This window comes from Aotus nancymaae, unplaced genomic scaffold, assembly GCF_030222135.1.
Source record: "Aotus nancymaae isolate 86718 unplaced genomic scaffold, 86718_ANA_hifiasm-v0.15.2.pri h1tg000017l, whole genome shotgun sequence".
Lineage (NCBI taxonomy): Eukaryota > Metazoa > Chordata > Mammalia > Primates > Aotidae > Aotus > Aotus nancymaae.
In genome coordinates, this window is record NW_026988429.1 from 13,266,227 (window position 1) to 13,290,448 (window position 24,222).

The following is a 24,222-nucleotide window of genomic DNA, read 5'->3' on the forward strand; positions in this document are numbered from 1 at the left end:
TGAGCACAGGCTGGGGTGATGGGCTGACAGCAAGGCTCTGGGACTTGGCTTAATAGAAAACATGAGTCAGAAATGTGATGAGGGAACAGGAATAGCTTCAAGATCTTGGGTAGCATTTACAGGAATGAGGCATTTAGAATGAGGAAGGCATTAACCTTGCACAACATTGAATGTTAAAGATGGCCACTATTCAAAGGTAGAGTGGCCTGCCTCAAGAAACCATCTCTAGCTCAACGTGTCTCCCTTTCCCAGCCCTCTCAGGAAGTGGTAAAGGAGATGATACAGTTCTCCAAGGATACATTGGAAAAGATAGACAAGGCTCGTTCCGAGGGTTTGTATCATGAGGTAAGAATTCACTTGTTATAGAGGATGGGGGTAGAGAGGAGGGTGGAAACGTTCTCTAGTAAGGGAGGGAAATGGGGTGAGAATGGGCTCAGGGGAGGGTGGCTACTAAGTTTGTTTTTCTAGAAGACGCTCCTTGGTCGAGACCAGTCTCTTCTTATCCCTGAACCTTTAGCATCTCCTAAGGGTGTGTTCTTAGTGACTGTTTAACCCACTGAGATTGGGTCTGAGGGGAGCAAATGCAACCAGACACTTGTCCCTGGGGGATCTGTGATATCTAAACCTGGTATCAGAGATGGGGGAATGCAGATGGCAGTGGACATACTGGGAGTGAGTTGCTTGCTTTCCCATAATTGAATGCGTGTGCTGGCTACAGTTTTCAGTCTCTCCCAACTGTGCATTCAGCCTTGGCTCTTGAAGTACCAGGGATTCTCAGCTGGCTCTACACTAGAATCACCTCTGAAAAATTCTGATGCTCAGGCCCCGACTCAGGGCAATTTCACCAGAATCTCTGGCCACGGGACCCTGATATCAAGATTTTTAAAGCTTTCGGGTGATTTCAATGTGTAACCAAAGCTGAGACCCACTGCCAAACACTGGGCTACAGGGCATTTACATTGAATCAATCTGGGTGGCTTGTTGGAAATACTGATTTCCATTCTCACTCTCTAGGATGTGACTCATTGAATCTGCAACAGAAAACAGGGACCATGAATTAGTGTTTTTGCTCCCCAAGCTTGTTAAGCAACTTGAATGCTTAATGCCACTAGGGCATGCGGATGCGGGAGATTAATTTCTATTCATTTCTATTTCTATTTCCCTTCTTTCTCCCTCTTTTTTTTTTTTTTTTTGTTTGAGGCAGAGTCTCGCTCTGTTGTCCAGGATGGAGTGCAATGGTGCGATCTTGGCTCATCACAACCTCCGCCTCCTGGGTTCAAGCCATTCTCCCGCCTCAGCCTCCCGAGTAGGTGGGACTACAGGCACGTGCCACCATGTCCGGCTAATTTTTGTATTTTTAGTAGAGAGGGGTTTCACTATATTGGCCAGGCTGTCTCAAACTCCTGACCTTGTGATCCGCTCACCTCAGCTTCCCAAAGTGCTGGGATTACAGGCGTGAGCCACTGTGCCTGGCCCCTCCTTCTTTACTAACCCATTTATTGCACAGTTCTAAGTCCTTACTAAACTGGCCAACACAAGACACTCCCCTTGCCTGGAAGGAGTTCTGTCAGGTGGGGAGACAGTCATACGAACAAAGTGTTATTGTACAACATGGAAAATCTATGTCAGAGGCACAAGGTGGGAGCTGGAGTGAACAGGAGGGCCCCACTGCCTCCATTCCCCTGCTTCTCTTCATTTCTTCTCCTTCTCCATTCAGACTTGGCAGGGCTAGGTGTGGTGCTGGACACTGCGCCCATGGGTTTAAGAGGATTGTTTTCAGGATGAATTGATTGCCAGCCATGATTTTTTCACTCCCTGCTATGCCCTCACCACCTCAGGTTGCCTCATGAACTCTGGGAAAGTCTCAGAGCAAAATTAGTTCTCACTGACTTTAAATGGAAGGAATTGTATGACATTTCTCCCTCTCCCTTGAGCAAAGAAAGGAGAGGAGAACAATGAACACCTAAATCTAGAGACCACTGGACTTTCTAGGGTAGGGCCTAAGCCTCTGTCTACACAAGAGTCAGTTGGAAAAGGCTGAGTCCAGGACGACTGAGGTCAGGCCCATCTTTTCCTCACTAGGGCCAAGGCTGCATGCTTCCAGGGACATTTCCCAGCTTCCTGGAGCCTCCTTCTCTGCATGTCCATCTTGTACACTTCCAGTAGGACATAATTATTCAAACTCACTGAGCTTAAGGACCACCCAGCAGCTTATACAAACGACACATCCAGCGTTTTTCTCTCAGATATTTGGTTTCGATTGGTCTGGGGTAGGACTTGAACATCAGTGTTTTAGAAAAGCTTTCAGATGATTCCAAAGCACAATGAGTGGAGAATCACAGGAATGGTGGTGAAGATGGAGCTCAACGGCTTGGTTGCAGTGCTTGATCTGTTGCTCACCATCTGTGTGACTGTGGCAAAGTACTTACCGTCTCTGTGCTTCAGTTTTCTCATCTGGTAAAACGGGATTATTGGTAGTACTCATCTCAATGTGCTATTATAAAATATGTAAATATATTTGTATATGTGTATATGTACGCATGCATGTATGTGTGTATATGTATGCATGCACGTTTGTGTGTATATACATACACACATACATATATGCGTGTATGTATATACACACAAACACCAGGCTGTTCTTTTAAAAGATATGTGTGTGTGTATATACATATATATGTATGTATATATACACATATATACACAGACACATGTATTTCTCTTGGTATCTGTAGAAAATTGGTCCTAGGACCACCACAGATACTAAAATCTGCAAATGCTCAAATCCCTTGTATAAAACAGTGTATTTTTGCATACAACATATGCATAGCCTTCCATATACTTTAAATCATCTCTAGATTACTTATAATACCTAATACAATGTAAATGCTATGTAAATAACTGTTACACTCTATTGATTTGTTTGTATATTTTTGTTGTTATTGTATTGTTCTTTGTTTTTGTTTTTTTTTTCTTGGAGATGGAGTTTTGCTCGTTACCCAGGCTGGAGTGCAATGGCGCAATCTCAGCTCACCGCAACCTCCGCCTCCTGGGTTCAGGCAATTCTCCTGCCTCAGCCTCTTGAGTAGCTGGGATTACAGGCACGTGCCACCATGCTCGGCTAATTTTTTTGTATGTTTAGTATAGACGGGGTTTCACCATGTTGACCAGGATGGTCTTGACCTCTTGACCTCGTGATCCACCCGCCTCGGCCTCCCAAAGTGCTGGGATTATAGGCTTGAGCCACCGCACCCGGCCTGTTCTTTCTTTTAAAATATTTTTGGCCAGGTATGGAGGCTCATGCCTGTAATCCTAGCACTTTGGGAGGCTGAGGTGGGTGAATTGCCTGAGCTCAGGAGTTCAAGACCAGCCTGGGCAACATGGTGAAAACCCATTTCTACTAAAAATACAAAAATTAGTTGGGCGTGGTGATGTGCACTTGTAATCCCAGCTACTCAGGAGGCTGAGGCAGGAGAATTGCTTGAACCCGGGAGGTGGAGGTTGCAGTGAGCCAAGGTCAAGCCACTGCACTCCAGCCTGGGCAATGGAGTGAGACTCTTGTCTAAAAATACATACATACACACACACACACACACATATATATATATATTATTTTAGATATAGATCAAAAATATATATATATTTGATCTGCAGTGGGTTGAATCCATGGGTGTGGAACTTGTGCATACACAGATCTGACTGTACATATTTATGTGTTTGTGTGTTTATGTGTGTGTGTGTGTATGTTGAGCTTTCATAGCTTCCTGCTACCTACTGATTTTGGAAATTCCTCACTGTGCTTTGTCTGCCATATCTCACACCATTACCCCTCCCATCCTTATACCTTAGCCAATAGAACCACTTTGCAAGTCACACCACAAACCTGTGCTTTCCCACCTCTGTCAGCAATTACCCCAATTTAAAAAAGAATGAGTGTCTGGTATCATCAGGATGGTTGCGTATGTGAAGTAAGTCTGTTGTCTGGTGCAATGGTAATGGGCAGAGCCTCTGTCTCACTCTAGGTTGTGAAATTATGCCGGGAATGCCTGCAGAAGCAGGAGCCAGTGTTTGCTGACACCAACATCTACATGCTGCGGATGCTGAGCATTGTTTCGGAGGTCCTTTCCTACCTCCAGGCCTTCGAGGAGGCCTCGGACTATGCCAGGAGGATGGTGGATGGCTATATGTAGGTGACAATCCTGGGTCTCAGACAGTCTCCTGGAAATGTGTCTATTCCAGGGATGGCAAATAGATGGCACATTTACTGCTGCCTCCCTCCTGTACCCACGGCAAGCATCAGTAATCCATCATGGTTCTCTTTTTGACTGAGCCTTTTTATCATGGTGCTCCAGTGGTAATGACCAAATAATCAGAGTTCGTAGTTGAGATGAAATCTATTTGCCATCCTTGGTCTTTCCCAAATTCTCCAGCTCATTTATCACTGGGTGGCATGTTCTGCTTTTGATTTCCTTCAGGCTAACTCCAGCTTGATTTTAAGTGATTGGACCCCCGCCCCCACCACCCTGTAACCAACACAGACAATTCCAGGAGCTTTCTTTTATTTGTTTATTTTTAAAAGAGCTATCAACTGGGGCCTGCTGTGGTGACTCACGCCTTTAATCCCAGCCCTTTGGGAGGCCAAGGTGGGCGGATCATGAGGTCAAGAGATCGAGACCATCCTGGCCAACATGGTGAACCCCGTCTCTACTAAAAAATACAAAAATTAGCTGGGCTTGGTGGCGAATGCCTATAGTCCTAGCTACTCGGGAGGCTGAGGCAGGAGAATTGCTTGAACCCGGGAGGCAGAGGTTTCAGTGAGCCGAGATTGCGCCACTGCACTCCAGCCTGGCACCTGGCGACAGAGCAAGACTCTGTCTCAGAAAAAAAAAAAAAAAAAAGAGCCATCAATCATCTTTGCAAAAAAATTGTAAAATTCAATTCCCTTGCCTTCCATTTGCCAATACCCTCTCTTGCTTTTTGTGTCCATGTTTTTGTGCAAATTTGTGTTTCTGGCGAAATAAGTTGACACAAGTTCATTTCTTTGAGAGGATGTTAGTCATAAACAAAATGTAAACTGTACAACATGCTAAGGAAGCCCTGGAAAAGCATGCCAAGCAGGTGAAAATACCAATGCTGTCTCAAAAAGGACATTTAAATTATTTTTTCTCCCTTGACCTTCCTACCACTTTCCAGGGAGAGGTCTGAGGTGCTCCTGAGAGCTGTGAATTTCCTTTGCTCAAGCTCAGATAGTACAATCCTGGCCCCTTTTCCCCAGAAAGACTTGGCTGGGCAGCTCAGGCTAGAGTTTCAGCTGTCACAGCCTCACTGTGTAGGAGGTTTGGCAACTCATTCCACGTCTCTGTGCCTCAGTTCCTCCATGGAGGGCTACAGAAGCCCCGCAGTGCTGAGGGGAGGAGCAGATGGGCTTAACTGATGAGGGTACTTTATACATTATCAAATTAAGTGCAGATATAAGGATGATTGGTATGATGTGTGATTATTTGCTATGCTCCTGCAGGAAGCTCTACCACCCCAACAATGCCCAACTGGGCATGGCCGTGATGCGGGCAGGGCTGACCAACTGGCACGCTGGTAACATTGAGGTGGGGCACGGGATGATCTGCAAAGCCTATGCCATTCTCCTGGTGACACATGGACCCTCCCACCCCATCACCAAGGACTTAGAGGCAAGTAGTATCTTGGGGCTGGTGTTCCCTCCCTGGTCTGACCTTTCTGAGGATGACAGTGTGAGTTCAGGTGGAGTCTGCTTTAGAAAAGTCTGCATATTGCCAGCTAGACAGAAGGGAACTCAGAAAGGCTTTAGCCCACTACCTTGTGCATTAGACCGCTTGTGTTGCCATAAAGGAATATATGAGACTGGGTAATTTATAAAGAAAAGAGGCTTATTTTGGCTCATGGTTCTGCAGACTGTATAGGAAGTGTGGTGCTGGCATCTGCTTCTGGTGAGGGCCCCAGGAAACTTCTAATGATGGCAGGAGGCAAAGGGGGCCAGTGTGTCATATGATGAGAGAGGGAGCAAGAGAACGGCAGAGGTGCCAGGCCATTTTAAACAGGAAGATCTGGACTAAACTCAGGGCGATAACTCACTCCTACCAAGTGGATTGCACTAAGCCATTCATGAGGGATTTTCTCCCATGACTCGAGCATGTCCACCAGGCCACCTCCAACACTGGGGATCACCTTTCAGTGTGAGATTTGGAAGGGACAAATATCCAAACCATATCACCTTGCTTCACACATGAGGAAATTGAGGCCCAGGGAAGGAGGGTAATCTGTCCATAGTCACATAATGAGTTAATGGCAAAGCTGAGACTTGAAGCCCGAGTCTGTTGAATCGTAACACTCAAGCCTGGTCTGAGGAAGTGTAGACAACGGTGTGTATGTGTGTGCACACATGCGTGTGCAACCATTTACATTAGAAAGTATTCTGTGTAACATGGAGTAGAGTTTGGGATCACAGGCTCTGGAATCAGACCTCCAGTGTTGAGTTCCAGCTTCACCACTTTCCGGTTGTGTGATTTTGCAACTATTAAATGTATGGGCCTCAGTCTCCTCATCAGTAAAATAAGGGGAAAGGGTAGGGTTGTGATGAGTGTTCATGAGTTACTGTGTGCAATGCACTTAGTGCCTGGAAAATGGCGTTGCTGGTGTCCTTGGTGCTTTGAAAGGCTGCTTTATTTGAGAGTGACAGGGCTGTCCTCAGACAGTTCAATCTAGGGAAAGTGGACAGACTTCGATGCTATAAAATGTAGGGTGCCGATGATGTTTAGGACTGGTGTGGTCTCAGATATGGATGTCCTTTTTCTATTCAGATTCTACATTTCCTCATTTATAAAATGGAAATAATATAGTAGCCCCTCAAAATTGGCAGGAGGACCAAGGGAGGAGCAGAAAAGTCGGGTAACTAGCTTTATGTCTAGGGTATCGAGCCTGTCAAAGGCAGAGCCTTTGTCAATCTTAGTCACGCTGTATCCTCAGCCTCTTGAGAAATATTTCTTGAATGGACATGTGGGAGAATGAGGGCTCTTCTGTGTGTCACACACTGTAATCTTCTCAACCCACTATAAGGTATGAAGCCACAAAACGGATGAGAAAACTGGTAGCTGAAGTGGTTACGCCACTTGCCTGAGGTCCCACGTTAGTACCTGCAGGGGCCGTGGTTCAAATCCAGGTCCCCACTAGGAAGTTCCTGAGAACAAACATTGTTTTCTGAGAATGGTTCCTCCAGCTACTCTCCCAGGGTTCTGACTCCCTCTCCTTGACAAAGTGGGCCCACTGCCAGGACATTGGGCCCTCGATGAATGAGAGAGAGAGAGAGAGAGAGAGTGAGAGAGTGTGTGTCTGTGTTCTGAGGGGGTAGAGTTGAATCTCTGTGGCTAAAAGTCATTTCCCCCAAGGTATGTCAGAGACCAGCATGTCCTAGGGGCTTGCCATCACTGTTAATGGTATATTTGTGTCCCACAGGCCATGAGGGTGCAGACAGAGATGGAGCTACGCATGTTCCGCCAGAACGAATTCATGTACTACAAGATGCGCGAGGCTGCCCTGAATAACCAGCCCATGCAGGTCATGGCCGAGCCCAGCAATGAGCCAGCCCCGGCTCTGTTCCACAAGAAGCAATGAGGACTGCCAAGTGGAGGAGGGGCAATGTGGCTGAGGAGCTAGGGAGAGACTCTGAAGGTGGTGGGTCTCTGGGGAAATCCCTGATGAGGAAGTTGAGGTAATGCTTAGCCCTGTTTCTGTGGGAATTTACCGCCCTGTGTTTCCCAGCGCCATTTTGGCTCAATTCAAGTCAATTCAATTCAAGTTAACTCTATCCCAGACCAAACCAACTCCTGCTACAAATATTATTGGATGATAGGCCCTAGAACCCAATAAAGGAGCTCCAAGTGTCATTGGGTGGGGAAGCAAAATGTAGAGACACATTTAAAGCACGCTGTAATAATAAATGCAATCGTAAACTATATGGAGGAAGGTGCAGGGGAGGGAATGTGTCTGGTGTGTGTTGTGTGTGTACAGTGGGGGTATTACAGAGAGGATGACATCTCAGTTGAGGGTGGCAGGTGCCTAGAGTCTCAGATGAACCTGGAGTCTCATCTGTGTAGGTGTCTCTGGGGCTGCTGGTCTCACCTGTGGTCTGCAACAGACACAGTTGGCTGAGGAGGATATGTGATGCTGTTTCCTTAAGTTGGTGTGGAGTTATGAAGAAGGGGCTGTGTTAGGGTTACTTAGGCTCTACTCAGAGACCTGAAATCACTTCAGAATGGTGCATATGCAGGAAATGTTGACTGGGGGCCTTGCCCAAACCACTTGAGATATTAAAGTCTGAAAAAAAAAAGTCTGAGTTCCAACTAGAGCTCTAGAACTATTTCTAGAACACATAGAAAGGGAATTACTCTTTCCATCACCACCCTCATCACCAAGCCGTGTTGTTCCCTGTGATTTTAGATAATATCTGATATTTTCCTGGCTACTTGCCTAGCAGGATTTAAAAAATATTTTCAGAATGAAGAAAAGAGGGAAACTTGGAAACACACATACCTATTGATCCTGGGCCCTGCAAAATTGGCCCTTGGGGCTTTGGTTACATGTGCTTGGGTGGTCTTTACCAGCTTAGACTTTCTCATGGCCCCACATGAAGCTCCATTCTCAATACTGAATAATTATTACTTCCCTTGCTGAACTTCTTTTTCTGTGATGTGCTGGGGGCTTCTGCTCTTCTCACCAGAAAGAGCATTTGAATATGGATTATTGTACACCTGGGTTAGACTTTCTTCAGAGGTGTGGCCAATTTATTCTGATCTCCTGAAGGCTGTTGTGATTTCCATCTGAGAAATGAGGATCTTGAGAATCAACTAATCCCAAGATTAGCCTGTTATCCTGTTATCTTCCGAGACCCCAAATTTCTCATCGATGTTTTGGGAGATCCTAGAACAGAGCCCTTCGGTTGGGGGTGTCACCAAGACTTCTACACAACCCAGGGCTACCACTGACTTCAGAGCTCTCCCTCACATCCTGAAGTCAATTAATCCCACCGGGTCTTTTGTTTGTTATCTCTGCCTAAATGTTAGCTTCTTCATCTGCACCCTCTCATCCACATGATGACCCACTGTGTCCCTCTGAACACTGCCCAGTGGTTGAAAGCTCTGCAAATGGGCCACATTTTTGCAAAATACTTGTGTCTGACATTTAGGTGTTCTTTGAAGATTTTCCTTTCTAGAAGGTTTTACAAGAAGACTGATAGTCTTTCAAGCTCCCACACCACAGGCTTAGGGACAGCACTGATATTCTCCCAGGAATCTAACTGGTACGTTCAAATTATCACTCTTCTATCTTCATATAAAACTTCTCCCCCAAACCTTTTTCCCTTCTTTGTCATTGTCATCTGCTGAGCCACTGGTCATTTCCCCATATTCATGGTCTTCTTTTCCACCCTATCTTTCTAATATCTGTTGTCCTTAACAAACTGAGCTCTATGTCTGTGTTCCTCCTTCCCTCTCAGACCATTGGAACGTGAGTCCTCCCTGCCGCAAGGTCCTCTGGACTCCTTCCCCTCCTTTGACCCTCAGACTTTGTTCCATCTATTATTGCTTCTGCATCCTGGATCCTTGACATTTCTCACCCCACTGGCCTTCTCAAGTGCGATCAATAAAAATGCTGAGAACTCTTGGATTGTAATCTTCACAACTAAGTTTTTTTAGTTGTATAGTTATAATCTGCCTTTCTTCACTTTGCATTTCTTCTTGAATCCATTGCAGGTTGACTTCCACTCCCACTCCTCCACTAAAAGGGCTCTTAACCAAGATCAAACCTAGTGGGTACTTTTTAGTTCCTATGTGATTTGGCCTTCCGTGTCAGTCAACACTCCCAGGCCTTGATTTCAGTGACCCACTTCCTTGCGATGATCTTCCGATGTGGTTTCTCAGGTTCCTTCGCTGGTCCTTTTTCTTTCCCTGCCCCTGATATATTGACATTTCCTGGAGTTGGTTTTGTCCTTGATTCATTCTCATTTCATTCTGCACACACTCCTTGCATGAACTCAGGCAGGCCCTTCATTTAATGACCACCTTAAGGCTGATGATTCTCAAATCTGTATTCCCTGATGTTGCATTTGAGCTCCAGCCCCACTCATCCTCTCAGATGTTCTTGCAGGCCCAACAAACTCGTTGTGTCTAAAGTGAAACTTTTTCTCTTTTCTCTCTCCTCTCCCTTGATCTGTTCTTCCTTAGAACACCACCCAAGAACTTCACCTCCTCCATCAGATTGTGAGCTCCTGGAGGGCAGGAGCTGTGTCCCTCTATTCATCTTCCTATCCCCAGAACCTTGCATAGGTCCTGGAACATGGCAGGTGCTCAGTAAATGTGTGTTGAATGAATGAATGAACAAATGAATGAATTTGCTTACTTAAGAGCAAAAGAACCACAAAACTGTATTTGGAGTTTTTATGTTATAGCAGTCAGCAAACCCTATTAAACACTTTGTGTTTCCAAGCTAATAAGCGTGGCTTCTTTCTTTCTGACAATCTTTTTAGAGCAGCACTGTCTAATGGAATTTTCTGTGATGATGGAAATGTATTATATCTGTGTTGTTCAATACAGTACAGTAGCCACTAGCAACTTGTGACTATTGAGCACTGGAGTATGAATGCAGAACAGAATTTTAAATGTTATTTAATTTCAACTAATTTATACTTAGCCAATGGGGCTAGTGGCTACCATATCAGATTGTGCAATTTTAGAGAAATACTTCAGTGTCGTTTCTAAGAACATGGACACTAAGAAAAACCATCTCAGTTTGTCTTTATCCTAATCTTATCTGTGTGACCTTGGACTAGTTATTTTACCCATGCCTCAGTTTCCTGACTTCTACCTACTGCCTAAGTTTGCTGTGAGGACTAATTTTTTAAAGAGGAAAGCCCTGAGAACCCAACCCATCATAAGTGCTTAGTGACTGTTACTAGTTATTATTACACTTTGGGCATTCCACCCTTGCTTCTCCTTGGGTGTCCCTTCTCCCAGTTAGAAGGTGAAGGTGAAGGGTAGAGGCAACAGCAGTGTGATGGAACTAGCTCTTATCGCCTTGGGAGAGCCGGCAGGGCACATCTCTTTCCAACTCCGCATTCATCAACATCACACTGATAACTTAAAATTGGCCATGGTGGGAATATTTACACCACAGTAATGACCTAACTTTAGAACACATTAATTTGCAGTGCTGTCAACCTGTAAAGGAACTTCACTACATGGGAGTAGCAAAATGGATAATAGAAAGACCGTTAAAGAAGTCTTCACTTAAACTGGGCTGAAATCTGCATCCTGAAACCTCTATTCCTTAGGCCATGCCAAACAAGTCTAAGACCTCTGATTACCCTGTAGATGAAGCCGTCTGCCCACTGCACCATCAATGTATTGACAAACACATGTATTAAAGGGCAGACATAGCCATTGCTTGGGTGAGTCACAGGGTGTACTTCTCTAAAGGATACCGAAGGGAATAATATAGCTGGGGGCACATAGCAGAGAGAATAGCAACATTTCTTCTTATAATTTTTTTTGAGACAGGGTATGCCTTTGTCGTCTAGGCTGGAGTGCAGTGGAGTGATCTTGGCTCACTGTAGACTTGACCTCCTAGGTTCAAGTGATTCTCCCACTTCAGCCTCCCAAGTAGCTGGGACCACAAGGTGTATACCACCACGTCTTGTGGTCCCAGCTCTCAACACCTTCAGCCTGCCTGGGTGGGAATCTCCCTACTGAGCTGGTTTTCAGTAGGGGACTACAGTTTGAAGCAGCAGATAGAATTCCAGATACATGGTTTGTGTCCTTCAGTGGCACTTACATTTGGCCTTGGCGGACACTTTCTAGATCTTTCTCTAGGGACACTGCTCTGCACTATGAGGCTCTGAGGAGGCAGTTCAGGACAGGCTGGTGCAGGATGGAGCCTGATCTGTAATAGCACAGCATTTCCTGACACACAGTGATGGCCCATGAGTCAATGGAGTGCTGGTAGATATTCAAAAACAATGTGAAGAAGAAGCCCTGATTGGTAACAGTTGCTGATTTCCCTGGTGTAAATATTCCCGTGCAGGCCCATGTCAAATACTAAACTGTATATGGAATTGGGACCTGGGACTAGGTGGCTCCAGCCATACTGCTTGTGACCCAAGCCAGGCAATTGGACCTTTGTTGGGCAACCCTTTCCCTTCTGAACTGGAGGAGGAGGAGTCCTTGCTGTTCTCTAGGAATGCAAGCTCTCAGTTTGTGACCCTGGAGGTGCTGACAATCATACTCTCTGCCATGTGGAGAGGCCCAGGAGACCATAGCTTGTATTGAGGGAGAAATATTGCGTTGTTATGCAGCTTTGGATTCACCTGTCCTTTCTAGTTCTGTGAGCTAGTGAACCATGTTACCCCTGCCCCATTTTTATTTTTGGCCTAACCCATTTGGGTGAGTTTCTTTCACTTGCACCTAAGTTCCCATTGTGCTAGTTTTTCTCCATTTCTCCCACAGGCCTTCTCCACTCTCCTCTGCCTTGCTTTGTGTCAGAAAGGCTGACTTCTTCTTTCTCATTTAACCAGTAAGAAGCACCGGCAGGAGACTGGAATGCAGAAGGACACCCGCTACAACTGCCCAGCCAGGGGTTCAGCTCCCATTGGGTGGCCCCTCTACGGCTCTAGGTCTCCCTGGGCTCCAGTAACGCTGCCCCCTCAGTTGCCTCTTCAGGTCTACAGGTGGTGGTGGCTTCCTGCAGTTGCTGGAGGGGGGCCTCACCTACTTTATGGGTTCCCTTTAACCACATCTTTGTAAATAGCCGTTTTGTTAGCAGTGGCAAATCCGAATGGGTCCGCAGCAGTGTGGAAAACATTCGTCTGAGGGGGATAGGGCAGAGTGAAAGACTGAGGCAAGTTTTAGAGCAGGAATGAAAGGTAAAGTACACTTGGAAGAGGGCCAGGCAGGGGACTTGAGAGATCCAAGTGCGCTGTTTGACATTTGATCTGGGGTTTTATATGTTGGCATGCTCCTCGGGTTTTGTGTCTCTCCGCCCTTTTTCCTTGGGGCAGGCTGTCCATCTGTGCAGGGGCCTACCAGCACTTGGGCGGGGCCGCATGCGCAGTGTGATACTGCGCTTGCGCACATGCTCATTTGAGGTGTTTTTTTTTCTTACCAGTTGAGTGTTCCTAGAGGAAGGTCATGTATCAGTTAAACCACACCATTTTGCCTCTTAATGCACATGCTTGAACTCGCTTGCCCAACTCCGAGCTCTTATTGGGAAGCTGCTGACCACTATCTTCAGGGGTTTTCTATCTACTGGGAGGCTGCCTTTTCCTGGCACTGGCTGTGACCAATTATTACTTTAGAGAGACAGTTGAACAACTACCTGACCGTCACCTGACTCTTGCCTGACATTCCTTGGTGAGGGTGCCATCTCCTGCCCTGCCTAGCTACCTACTGTAATACTTTCATTAAATTCTCACAGCGTGCCTTATTTTCTGCTGATACATCTTGACTGATACATCTTGCTAATGTACATCCCACGTCTAGTAACTAGATCCCATCGATTCTAATTCCTAAATATGCTTAAAGCTTTTGCTACCTTCCGTCCTCATGGGCACTGCCTTAGTTCAGACTCCCAACATCTCTTGTCGGGACCATTGCCACAGCTTCTGAATTGTCTCTCTCTATTCAGCTTTGGTTTTTTTCATTGGTCCTTGCCACTATGGCCAGAATAATGTGTGTGGTTTTTTTTTTTTTTTTTTTTTTTTTTTTTTTAAACAATGCTTTTAGTATCATGTTACTCTTAGAGCTTAAAACCCCTCAATGACTCTCTACTGTTTTCAGAATCAAATTCAAACTCCTTGCTAGAGTCAAAGACTTCTCATGGTAGAGATTCTGTTCCTTCTCTGCCTCTTCTGCTAAGCCCCATTTATACCACATCTCCCTGTGAAGCAAATACCCTTGGATACTTTCATACCTCCTCTGAGATGCTTTTCTAGGTACCACCCCTACCCCGGTCTGTAGCAGGGGCTGGAGCTAGTACCTACCTTCATCACAGTGGGATGACACTGTCACACTTATGGTCCCACTGACAGTGAGTCTCCTGGGGATCACTGTATCCTCAGGGCTTAGCACTGCCCTATCCTGCTTTGGCTAAATGAGGCAAGGCTATGTGGAGAAGATGCATTTAATTTCAAGTCTCCTTGTTTTTCTAGTAAGAAATGCTACAAAATCATGGGATGGTAAACATGCCTCTAGGTATACAGAAAAAGTGCTCTAAAGATAGAGTACGGACTAAGTTAGGCGGCACCCTGCCCCCTCCCGTGCCCACCAATCACTGTATTTACTCTAATGGCCGTCAGTTAAAAAAAAAAAAAAAAATTTGAAAAAGGAAGTCTACTTTTGTGTGGATATGGACACCCATACTGGCTGTTTGCAAATCGATGGGCTGTCACTGGGAAACAGCACTCTCTGTTGGTGGGATGCCCACAGGACAGGCAGAGAGGAGGAACGGAGAGGCCCAAAGTGTGGGAGGGGTCAAGGTAAAAATAACCCACACCATCAGCAGCTGTTTATTCCATTTTTTAAAGCAGGCTTCTGGCCCAAAGTTCTCTGGGCACCTGTACAAAATCTAAATTAAACATCCAAAATTAATTCTCCTTTTCAGGAAAAAACACAAACAATTCCCTCAAAAACCCAAAGTTGTTCTCAGAGGAAGAATTCATTTAGGGGGAGATTGGGAATTTTGTCAGATCCCTGGAAGCTTTGCTGAGAAGACCTTGTCTGCACTACTTTCTCCTCCTGTGGCTCCAGAGTCAAAGCACCTCAGTGCCACTGTCTGTCAGCTTGGTGGGCCAGAGCAAAGCTCTTTTCCTCCCTAAGCCTCTGCACTGCTCTCAGAGGTTCACTCCTCTGGGCACAACAGGGTTTCTGCTAACGGTCCCAATATTAAACCCAACTGACACTCCCTGAGGAATCTGAGAATGGAAATAATGATATATTTTACTTGGATGGCATTTGGCTTGCATCAGTTTATGGGCTCCTCTTGAAAACCACAAAGGAAGGGATTGCCTTGCCCATTTTACAGGAGAGAAAGCTGAGGTCCACAATTACAGATTAGTTAGCTAGAACCATGTCCTCATGCCCAATATTTTAACTTTGTCATCTGCATTAAAAAATTTATTGCTCATCAAAAATAATAGTTTCACAAAATTCGTTCTTTGCGGAAGATTCAAACAATATAAATAATGCTCCCACCAGTTCTGTTCCCAGAAGTAATGGCTATGATCTGGTGTTCTGGATAACGGAGGCCAACCATTAGATTTTTTTCTATACATTCACATACACAGATGTATACACATAATTTTGTTTCGTGTTTTAACAACATTTACTTGAATGATAGTAGACTGTCAATATTATTTCTAAAACTTACTTTTTAAAAGAAGTGCTTTGTCTTGGAGATATTTCTATGTCAGTACATACAGATCTACTTCATTCATTTACTTGACTGACTCTTTCAGAGTATGGCTACACCACAGTTGATCAAACCCTTTTTTTACTGATGAGCATTTGTTTCCAGTTTTTGGCAACTGCATCCTTTATACGCTTCTTGTGCATGGGCGTAAACTCTTCCTTAGGGAGACACAACAGTGGCTTCAGTAGGTGTTAGGGACTTCACATTGAAAGTACCAATGGATGTTGTCAAAGGTGCTCCATAGGGGGCTTATCACTTTATATCTTTATCACCAAAGGCAAAGCTCATCACATCCTTATAAACCCCTGGTATTATCAACCTTTTTACTAGTTTGATTTTTTAAATGGTATCTCATCTTGCATCCCTCCTTCCTGGTTACTACAAGACTAAATATATTTTATATTGTGAGATGCCTATTAATATCCTCAACCCACCTTTCCATTGACTTGTTGGTTTTCTCATTGATTTGGGGGATATTTTTATATTCTGTCTATTAACTTTTGTTGTGTAAGCCACACTTTATTTTTGAAACTGTGTTTATGGTGCCTTTTTTTCATATAAAACTTTAAAATTTTGAGGAAGACAAATTTATTAATCTTTTCCTAGATGCTTTTTGTATAAAAACTCTGGTATAAAAAAGTCTTCTATAGTTGGAAGCTATCTACAGTCATATTTATCTCTAACTTTCATATTTATTTATGTAGCTATTTATTTATTATTTTTGAGATGAAATCTCGATCTGTCCCCTAGGCTGGAGTGCAATTGTGCCATCTCTGCTCACTGCAACCTCCACCTCCTGGGTTCAAGCAATTCTTCTGCCTCAGCCTCCTGGGTAGCTGAGATTACAGGCTTCTGCCACCATGCCTGGCTAATTTTTTGTATTTTTCCGTAGAGACAAGGTTTCACTATGGTTGGTAAGGCTTGTCTCAAATTCCTGACCTCAAGTGATCCTCCTGCCTTGGCTTCCCAAAGTGCTGGGATTACAGGCATGAGCCACTGCGCCCGCCTATTTAGCTTTTTAGTTCATCTGGAGTTTATTTTGTGAATGGCATATCATAGTGTGCTGTTGTTTTCTTGCTCCCTGGAACTCCCGACTCTGACTTCTTACTGAAGTAATATCGTTCTCTAAAGGCATACTGAAACTCTTTCCTTCAGTCTGCCTTAGTTCTTCAAATAATGGATCTGTTTTTTCCCCAAGGCTCCACTCCAGGTGAGAGAAGGAGAGCAAATCTATGGAGAAAACAATAGTGCAAGGCAGGAGGAACTGCATTCTAAAGACTGGCCCAGGTAAAATGGCAGAAAGAGGGAAAGAGTACTTTCAGCTGAACAATTTGGGAAGCCATCTCAAAGCAGGTGATGCTTGAACTGTGAGGAAAATGGGAGGTTGTTTAGTTTGATTAGGATGTGTATTACAGGCTGAAAGAGGTTGGACATGCTATGGTTGCAGGGGTCGGCATCCTGTGGCTCACAGGCCAAAGCTGGCTGCCATCTGTTTCCACACAAGGTACAAACTAATAATGGTGTTTCCACATGTTTAAATGGTGGAAAAAATTAAAAGAAGAGTAATAGTTTATGACGTACAAATGATACGAAATTCCCATTTCAGTGCTGGTAGAGTTTTGTTGGAACATGGTCACACCATTTGGCTATGGCTGGTTTTGCACTACAATGGCAGAATTAAATACTTGTGACAGAGACCAAATGGCCCGCAGAGCTGTGAAAATTTATTCTCTAGATCTTTATAGAAGAAGTTTGCTGACCCATGATATAGGGACTTGGATGCCAGGTTTAGGACTGTGACTCCTACGTGCTGTGCAGTGAGGCAGGAAGCATTATGATTGGTGGTTTGTTTAAGGAAGACGACGCTGCCATGGGCTGGAGATTTGCAGGTGAGAGCGGGGGCAGGGAGGTGCTACAGGTGGTCTGGGAAACAATCCAAGTCACAAATAATAGTTTCAACTCTAGAGTGGAAAGAGAAGAGGGGGGACATGAACGATTCAGTCATTCATCAAGGCTTACTGCAGTCTGCATATAGTTCTGGGTGCCGAAAGGTCTTATGAAGGTAGAAATGGTAGTTCTGAGGGGTATGGATACTGTATTAGTTTGCTAGGACTGCCATTGTACCACAAACTGGGAGGCTTAAACAACAGAAATGTATTCCCTCACAACTCTGGAGGCCATTAACCGAAGATCAAGGCGACGCCAGGGCCACGCCCCCTCTGAAGGAGTTAGGGAAGGATCTGGTCCAGGACCCTCTCTTAGCTTCGGACAGTTCCTTGATTTGTGGCAGCATAGCTCTAGTCTTCATGTGGACACTCCCCATGCACGTCTCTGTGTCCAAATGTCCCCCTTTTATAAGGACACCAGACATAGTGGATTAGGGCCAACCCAACTCCAGTATGACATCGTAACTAATTATATTTGCAATGACCTTATTTCCAAATGCAGTCACATTCCGAGATACCGGGGGCTAGGACTTCAACATATAAATTTTGGGCGAATGCAATTCAACCCCTAACAAGTACCTAACAGTTTGGCATAAAGTAGTGTTGAGGGGACTCCTCTCCTTCCCCTACCCTCTGCCCCTGCCCATAGCATGGAGACAGCTTCCACTGAGCCTCCTCTGTCCCCTTCTGGCACCTCTCACTAAGCCCTTGCTCAGCCTCCCAAAGGAGGAAAAGTTTATTTGGCGAGTCAGTGCCGACCTTTCTGCACCTGTCTGCTGGTGGGCTGGCACTATGGCTGTGCTTGTGGGTATAGCTCTCCTATTCTGACCAGTCTTCCTGCTCCCTGTCCCCACAGAGAGACCAGCCCACCACACATCCTCTGGCTCCGGCTCCTTGCCTGTGTGTCTGACTGGGAAAGGGCATTCCAGGGCCTTCCTGCAGATCTAGCCACACCTGGCTGCCCTGGCAGGGACACGTGAGTGGGCAGCGTGGGTTTTGTGTTCAGGGAATTACTCTTCGGACCTGACCTGGGAGTGTGGATCATGTGGATTATCAACATTTACAAAAATATGGTTAGGAGAATGTGGTGACCAATAGCATCATTAATGAAAAGCCATAGAGAAGAAAAGACATTTTTTTAAAAAAACGAAGTTCACTTTATTACGTTAATTTTACACACTAAAATAATATGAAATGCAGACTTGTTTAAATTCTCTTGCTGATTCTCTTGAAGACAATGTCGCCCAATGTCATGGTCTGAAAGCCAGAAAAGAAATTATGAAATGTTCATCTGATGTTGTATTGTAAAAAAAAAAAAAAATTAAGCTTAAAAAATAGCACCAGATATGTTGGCATATGAAACAATTCAAAAATTCATCTGGTTTTCTGTAGGGCAGGAGGAAGAGTTGGCAATTTTTTCCAAAATCCTATGCCAAGTCTTTGTCACTTCTCCTCCTCACCTGTAAAGTCCTCCTGCCTTTTACTGAATTCTTTTCTACATCAACAGCTGTTATAGCAAGACCATCCAAACCAGCCCAATCCAATTTCTCAAAGTTTCATGGAGTACCTACTATACACCAAACACATGTTGAGCACCAAGGATATATGTACATGGACACAATGAGGCACACAGCCTGAAGGGTAGTACATAATTGTCCTCCTAGAGCTGTGAAGCTTATAAACACAGTGGATGCATCAGGTTTGTTTTTTAAGGATGTTCCCTCCACCCCTGCCAATTCTCTTGAATAATTCTTCTGGAATGACATAACATGTCATCAGGGTGAAAAGGAGCCCCTTAACTTCAGCAGCAATGCAATGGTTGCTGCTTGATGGGTTCAAGCCCTGGGTCTATCATTTATTAGCTGATGACTTGGACAGGTCAACCTGTCTATTGAGTCCCTTATCCAGCCTCCCACAAGGAGACAGGAGGATTAGGTGAGATGGAGCCTATCTAAGGGCGTTGGCCAGACTCACTACAGGACAGCTCATCTCCTGCTCCCCTGCTCTCCTGAGAATGTGCTGGCGGGGAGCTGGAGACTACAGATTGGGTGGGTGATGCTTACACTCTATCTAGTTTAAGAATTTTTCCATTTGAACAGAGTGATGACAGCTCCCTGAGGCAGGGTTCTGTTGTTTGTGACTCCCTAAGCATATATTGGGGGCAAAGAAGAATCAGGGAGATATACCTGCAGGAGAAACCCTGCACTGTTCACCCCCAAATAGGGTATAGGACGTGATTGGCAGCCAGGCACAAAGGCTGACTGAATAACTGGACTGTGCCAGGCCTGTAAGCTGCCATAATATCACCATGAATGGGATTCTCTTTATAAATGCTAAATGGGAAAAGGCATTTATGAAGCACCCTGGACATTCAGGGCAGGTGGAAGCCTCTGTGGCTGGTTGGTTAGTGTTGAGCAGAAGGGATTAGTGACAATGTGTGTAAGCTGCCTGGGACATTATGGATCTGCAGTAAGTTATAGCGGATACCGACCACAGGAAAGAAGTTTGGGGGTTGGAGGGTGGAGAGGTGGGGTTAGGGTTTGTGAACTGCTCCCCATCCTTCACCTTTCCTCTCCCCTCAAGCACTGGGAGCCACACGCTCAGAGCACCACCAACTTACACTGGTGATTATGTCGCCGTTGAGTTCGGTCACAGACTTGATGTTTTTGAAAGTTGTCACCAGTTTATTGTCACCTTCCATCTGAACCACTGCCTGCAGAAAACCAGAGAGGTAGCCTGTGATGAAGAGGTGGTTGAGGGCAAGAGCCTTGCTAATGAAGTTGGTTCTTCTGCACAGGTCTCAGCTCATATCAACCAAAATGCTCTGGTTCCTATGCTCCCAAGCTTCCAGTTCTCTGGCTCTAAAGAAGCGAGGTGCATTTAAGAACGAAATAAAATGTCAGGACTTCTTTTGTCTTATGGCACGTAATCTAGAAATGAGCATGGAACACCTAAGTGGCCCCAAATACAAATGCTAAAATCGAATCAAGTAAAATCTCAATTCTCCCAAGCTAATGGAGGGAGGTAGTGGCAAAATTCAAAATATTGACCAGTAGAGAATACATATTTTCCTTTGGTATGTATTCTTCTTCTTTACTTTTTTTAAAATTGAGGTGGGGTCTTGCTATGTTTCCCAGGCTGGTCTTAAACTCCTGGGCTCAAGCAGTCCTCCTACTTCGGCCTTCTCCCAGAATGCTGGGATTGTAGGCGTGAGCCACCATGCCCAACCAGGTATGTATTATTCTTTCCAGAATGTTAATCTTTCCTATTGTGGCCTCCTTCCAAGCCCTTATACATTCCGACAGAGATGACAGGAACCCAGCAGGGAGCAGAAGACCCTCAACAACGTTAAACATTTTGCCTCCAAAAAGAAAATTTGGAAAAGGCCCATAGTTAAATCCCTTGACCATGAGCACATCAAGACAATTTTCCTCCTAAAATCATCCTGACCTGTAATGTTCTAATTGGAGAGGCAGAAATAAAGAGTGACCAGAAGAGATAAAAAGACAAACATGCCCAGCCCAATGCACAGAGCGGTCTGCGGGGCTGGGGGGTGGGGGGAGTTGGGGGAGAAGAGGGGTGCAAGGGCATGGAGTGTTTCAGAGGGAGGAGGAGACAGTCACTCCCATTGCCGGGATCCCCCTGCCACCGTCTTCCAATCACTCACACAGCCCACACCCAGCTCTCATTGCACACCTTGAGTTGTGCCCAGCAGAAGTGATGCTGCCCTGCCCACTGCCTTCAGTCTAGGGGGGTTGACTGTTCTTATTTTACAGATGTGGTAGCTGAAGCCAAGGACTTTATGACCACCCCTGAAGGCTGGGTCTGAGCACCTGCCTGGGGCCCTGGTATTCTGGTGTTGCCAGCACCTCCTTCAAGAAGTCTCTCCCCATGGTCACCAGCTCTAGGTTCAGTGAAGGCCAGTTGACTTTGGGTTCAGTTAAGGGTTTTTCACAAACTCCCACTTGCCCCACTCCTGGGCCCTGCTTAGAGGACTCTTAGTGCCAGGAGCACTGGGCCTGGGAGAACCTGAGACTTAGAATCCTGCTCTATGCCTGGCTCCCCCATATCGTCCATATGGGAGAACTCAGACTTTGGGGACTGGAACACCCCACAGACAGTCCCTGGGAAGCGGAGAGCAGCTTCCCTATGAGATTCTTCCCTAAGAATGGTCTTTTTCTCTCTGCCTCTCCCACATGGGAGGTGGGTTCAGAGATGAGGTATCTGTGGGTAGAATTGTGAGGTCTGAGCCTTGAGGAAGGAGGCCCCAGGGCCAGGTTCCATGGAAAGTTCTGACAGCAGAAGGGATGCTCCCCTACCTTGACCTTCTCCCCTGACATTGTCTCCAGCTCACATTCCTCTCCCAGGGTGAACTCGTTGTTGATCACTTTGGACCCAGCGGTGATGGTGAGCTTGAAGTGCTTCCCGTTCTGCACGATTTCTGACACCCCCTTGATATCCTTCCCCTTCTGGATGATCTCGTCCGGCAGACCTGGTGGAAACCATCTGAGGTTTAGAGACGGGCAGAAGTGGGAGCTTCATGACCGTGGTAGGTAGAGGACAGAAACATCATGGCATGGAGGGGCAGAGAAGGGCACCGTTTTCCCCAAGGGGCCACAGAAACTCACTAGGGTCTTGTGAGCAGCATGGGCTGTGGCCTCAGGAAGGAAGGGACAGTGGCCTAGTCTGGCCTGCTGCTATCTTGCCAGTCAGTTTATAAAAAGGACACTCTTGTGATGATGAGCATTTTTTTCATATGTTTGTTGGCTGAATAAATGTCTTCTTTTGGGAAGTGTGGGTGCAGCAAACCACCATAGCATGTCTATACCTATGTAACAATCTTGCACGATCTGCACATGTACCCCAGAACTTAAAGTATTAAAAAAAAAAAAAGGACACTCTTCTGGCCTGAAGAACTGTTTCTCTTGTAAGTACCCTGGTTCTCGCTCACTCTCCTTCCTCATTCCCTCCTCCTTTGATGACTTTGCTCTTGGAGTATGAGCATTTCTTTGCTCATACCCAGGGTGACCAGAGAGTTGATCTTCCAAGCTAGGTCCCTCCTGAGAGTGACAGGGGAGCTGTCGATAATTATGACAGGCCAACATACACAAAGCAGTGCTGTGCCAGGCAAGCCTGTGTCCACCTCTGCAGTCAAGACTCTGGAGGAAGATGTACCAGCAATCCCTTGCTCTGGGATTGCTGGTACATCTTTACAAATTTCAGGATTTGTCTACACTGTTATATATATTGAGGTTCACAGAAATTACATGGGTGGACAGTGAGCATGGAGGGTCCTGTTGCATGAGTGAGAGATTCGACACACAGAGGTGGCATGACTTGCCTGCAGAAGATCCAAGCTCTCTGGCAATGCTGAAGGCCCTCCTCTCCCTGCCCCTGCTGTCTTCAGCACTCTTCTCATTCTTGGCACCCTCCCTTGCCATACAGAGGGACTCCTTTGCCTGTAGGGGTCCCTCTGCCTGGAGCCCCCTGGGGCACACCTGCTCATCTTCCAAGGCTCAGCCTGAGCCTTCTCTTTACCTCCACTGAGCCATCCCCCTATGCCCTCCGTGAGTCACACTCTCCTGTACATGACCCTGGGAGGCACAGGGGATAAAGCAAGGTCTCTGAGAACCAGTGCCTGCTTCCATTCCTAACTTAAACACTTCCTACTTGCATGACCTTGGTTGTGATTACTAAAGATTTCTAGACTTCCCTTGCCTCAACTGTAAGGTGGGAAAATAATGGTACCCAACTTAGTGTTTTGGTGAGGAATAAATGAGGTATTGCATATCCCATGGTCAGCACGGTCACCTGGCACAGTCAGCGCTCTGTACACCTTAGGGAATGCCTTATTACCTTCATTTCTTCTCTTCTCTCTCTAAACCTTGGAAATGTGGCTCATCATCATCTGTTTCTCTGATATCTATCCAGCACAGTGTTCAGTGTGTGATTGGCCTTGAATCACTGTGTATTTGAAGAATGAATAACTGCAGGAATAGGATCATACAATGAAGTGCCAATGACATGGCCATCAATCCAGACCACACCCTAGTTCAGTGCTCTTTTCACTTCCCTATGGGGTAGGCTTGTGCAGTGAGGACTTGCTGCAAATAACTCCAGAAGTCAATAAAATGCCCCCCTAGTTTCAGTATATAGCCTGAATCTCTCCTCCCATCTCAACATCCAGACCCCGAGTAGGCACTGCTGGTGGGGCCAGACCCTCACTCCTGTGACCCACAGCTTTGCCGTTCAGTTCAGCACTCACCAATTGCCTTCATGAAGGGTTCAAAGTTTTCCTGGCTTTGCAGTTGGTACTTGCCGGTGAAGTTCATGGTGGCGATAGAGCTCCCTCTCCACGACTGATCTGCAGCTCTGCCGAACAGACTGTCCACTGTGGGCTGTTTTATAGGGGGCTCCCTTCCCTTTGAATAGCGGTCAGAGGTCAGCAGCTGTCAATTCCTTTATGGCCAGGTTCAAACATTAACTCCTGAGAGCAATGGTCAATGATAAAGAACAGGATGGGCACAGCAGAGGTTTGTTGTAATTCAGCAAACATTAATGAGTATCAGTCAAGCACGAAGCCCTATGGCCCTGCAGCCTTTTAGTGACTCTCCACTTCCCATGAAATGTGTGTGTATATGCATGTATATGTGTATGTATGCACATGTGTGTATATATGCGTGCATACATACATGTGTTCATATGTGTTTGTACATTTGTGTTTATAGATATATATTATGTACATAAAGATGTATGAATGTGCATATATGTAATGCATATGTGTATACAC

The 24,222-nt window shown here is 45.6% G+C and overlaps 2 protein-coding genes across 3 annotated transcripts in view; one reads left to right on the forward strand and one right to left on the reverse strand.

Moving 5' to 3' along the window:
- SMYD1 (SET and MYND domain containing 1) overlaps positions 1–7,987 on the forward strand; it is a 44,310-nt gene extending 36,323 nt beyond the window's left edge. For both annotated transcript variants that reach the window (XM_012472974.3, XM_012472975.3), the window contains 4 exons: positions 253–345; positions 4,023–4,186; positions 5,519–5,687; positions 7,486–7,987. In XM_012472974.3, coding sequence (XP_012328397.1) covers positions 253–345; positions 4,023–4,186; positions 5,519–5,687; positions 7,486–7,644 — 585 coding nt within the window. In that variant the 3' untranslated portion in view covers positions 7,645–7,987. The remainder of the gene's footprint in view (positions 1–252; positions 346–4,022; positions 4,187–5,518; positions 5,688–7,485) is intronic.
- A 10,574-nt stretch (positions 7,988–18,561) lies between these two features.
- FABP1 (fatty acid binding protein 1) lies at positions 18,562–23,833 on the reverse strand. Its single transcript, XM_012472977.2, has 4 exons — positions 23,698–23,833; positions 21,752–21,924; positions 20,053–20,145; positions 18,562–18,689 (listed from the first exon to the last, which is right to left on the reverse strand). Exons 1-4 carry the CDS (start codon positions 23,762–23,764, stop codon positions 18,639–18,641), a joined length of 384 nt encoding a protein of 127 aa, XP_012328400.1. The 5' UTR covers positions 23,765–23,833; the 3' UTR covers positions 18,562–18,638.
- Positions 23,834–24,222: the final 389 nt, after the last annotated feature.

Coding starts and splice junctions, on each gene's coding strand:
- FABP1 (XM_012472977.2), bottom strand. CDS start 23,764: ATGAACTTCACCGGCAAGTACCAACTGCAAAGCCAGGAAAACTTTGAA. Junction 21,925..23,697: donor ACCCTTCATGAAGGCAATTG/GTGAGTGCTGAA, acceptor GGTTTCCACCAG/GTCTGCCGGACGAGATCATC. Junction 18,690..20,052: donor ACGGCGACATAATCACCAGT/GTAAGTTGGTGG, acceptor TCTGGCTTTCAG/ACCATGACATTGGGCGACAT.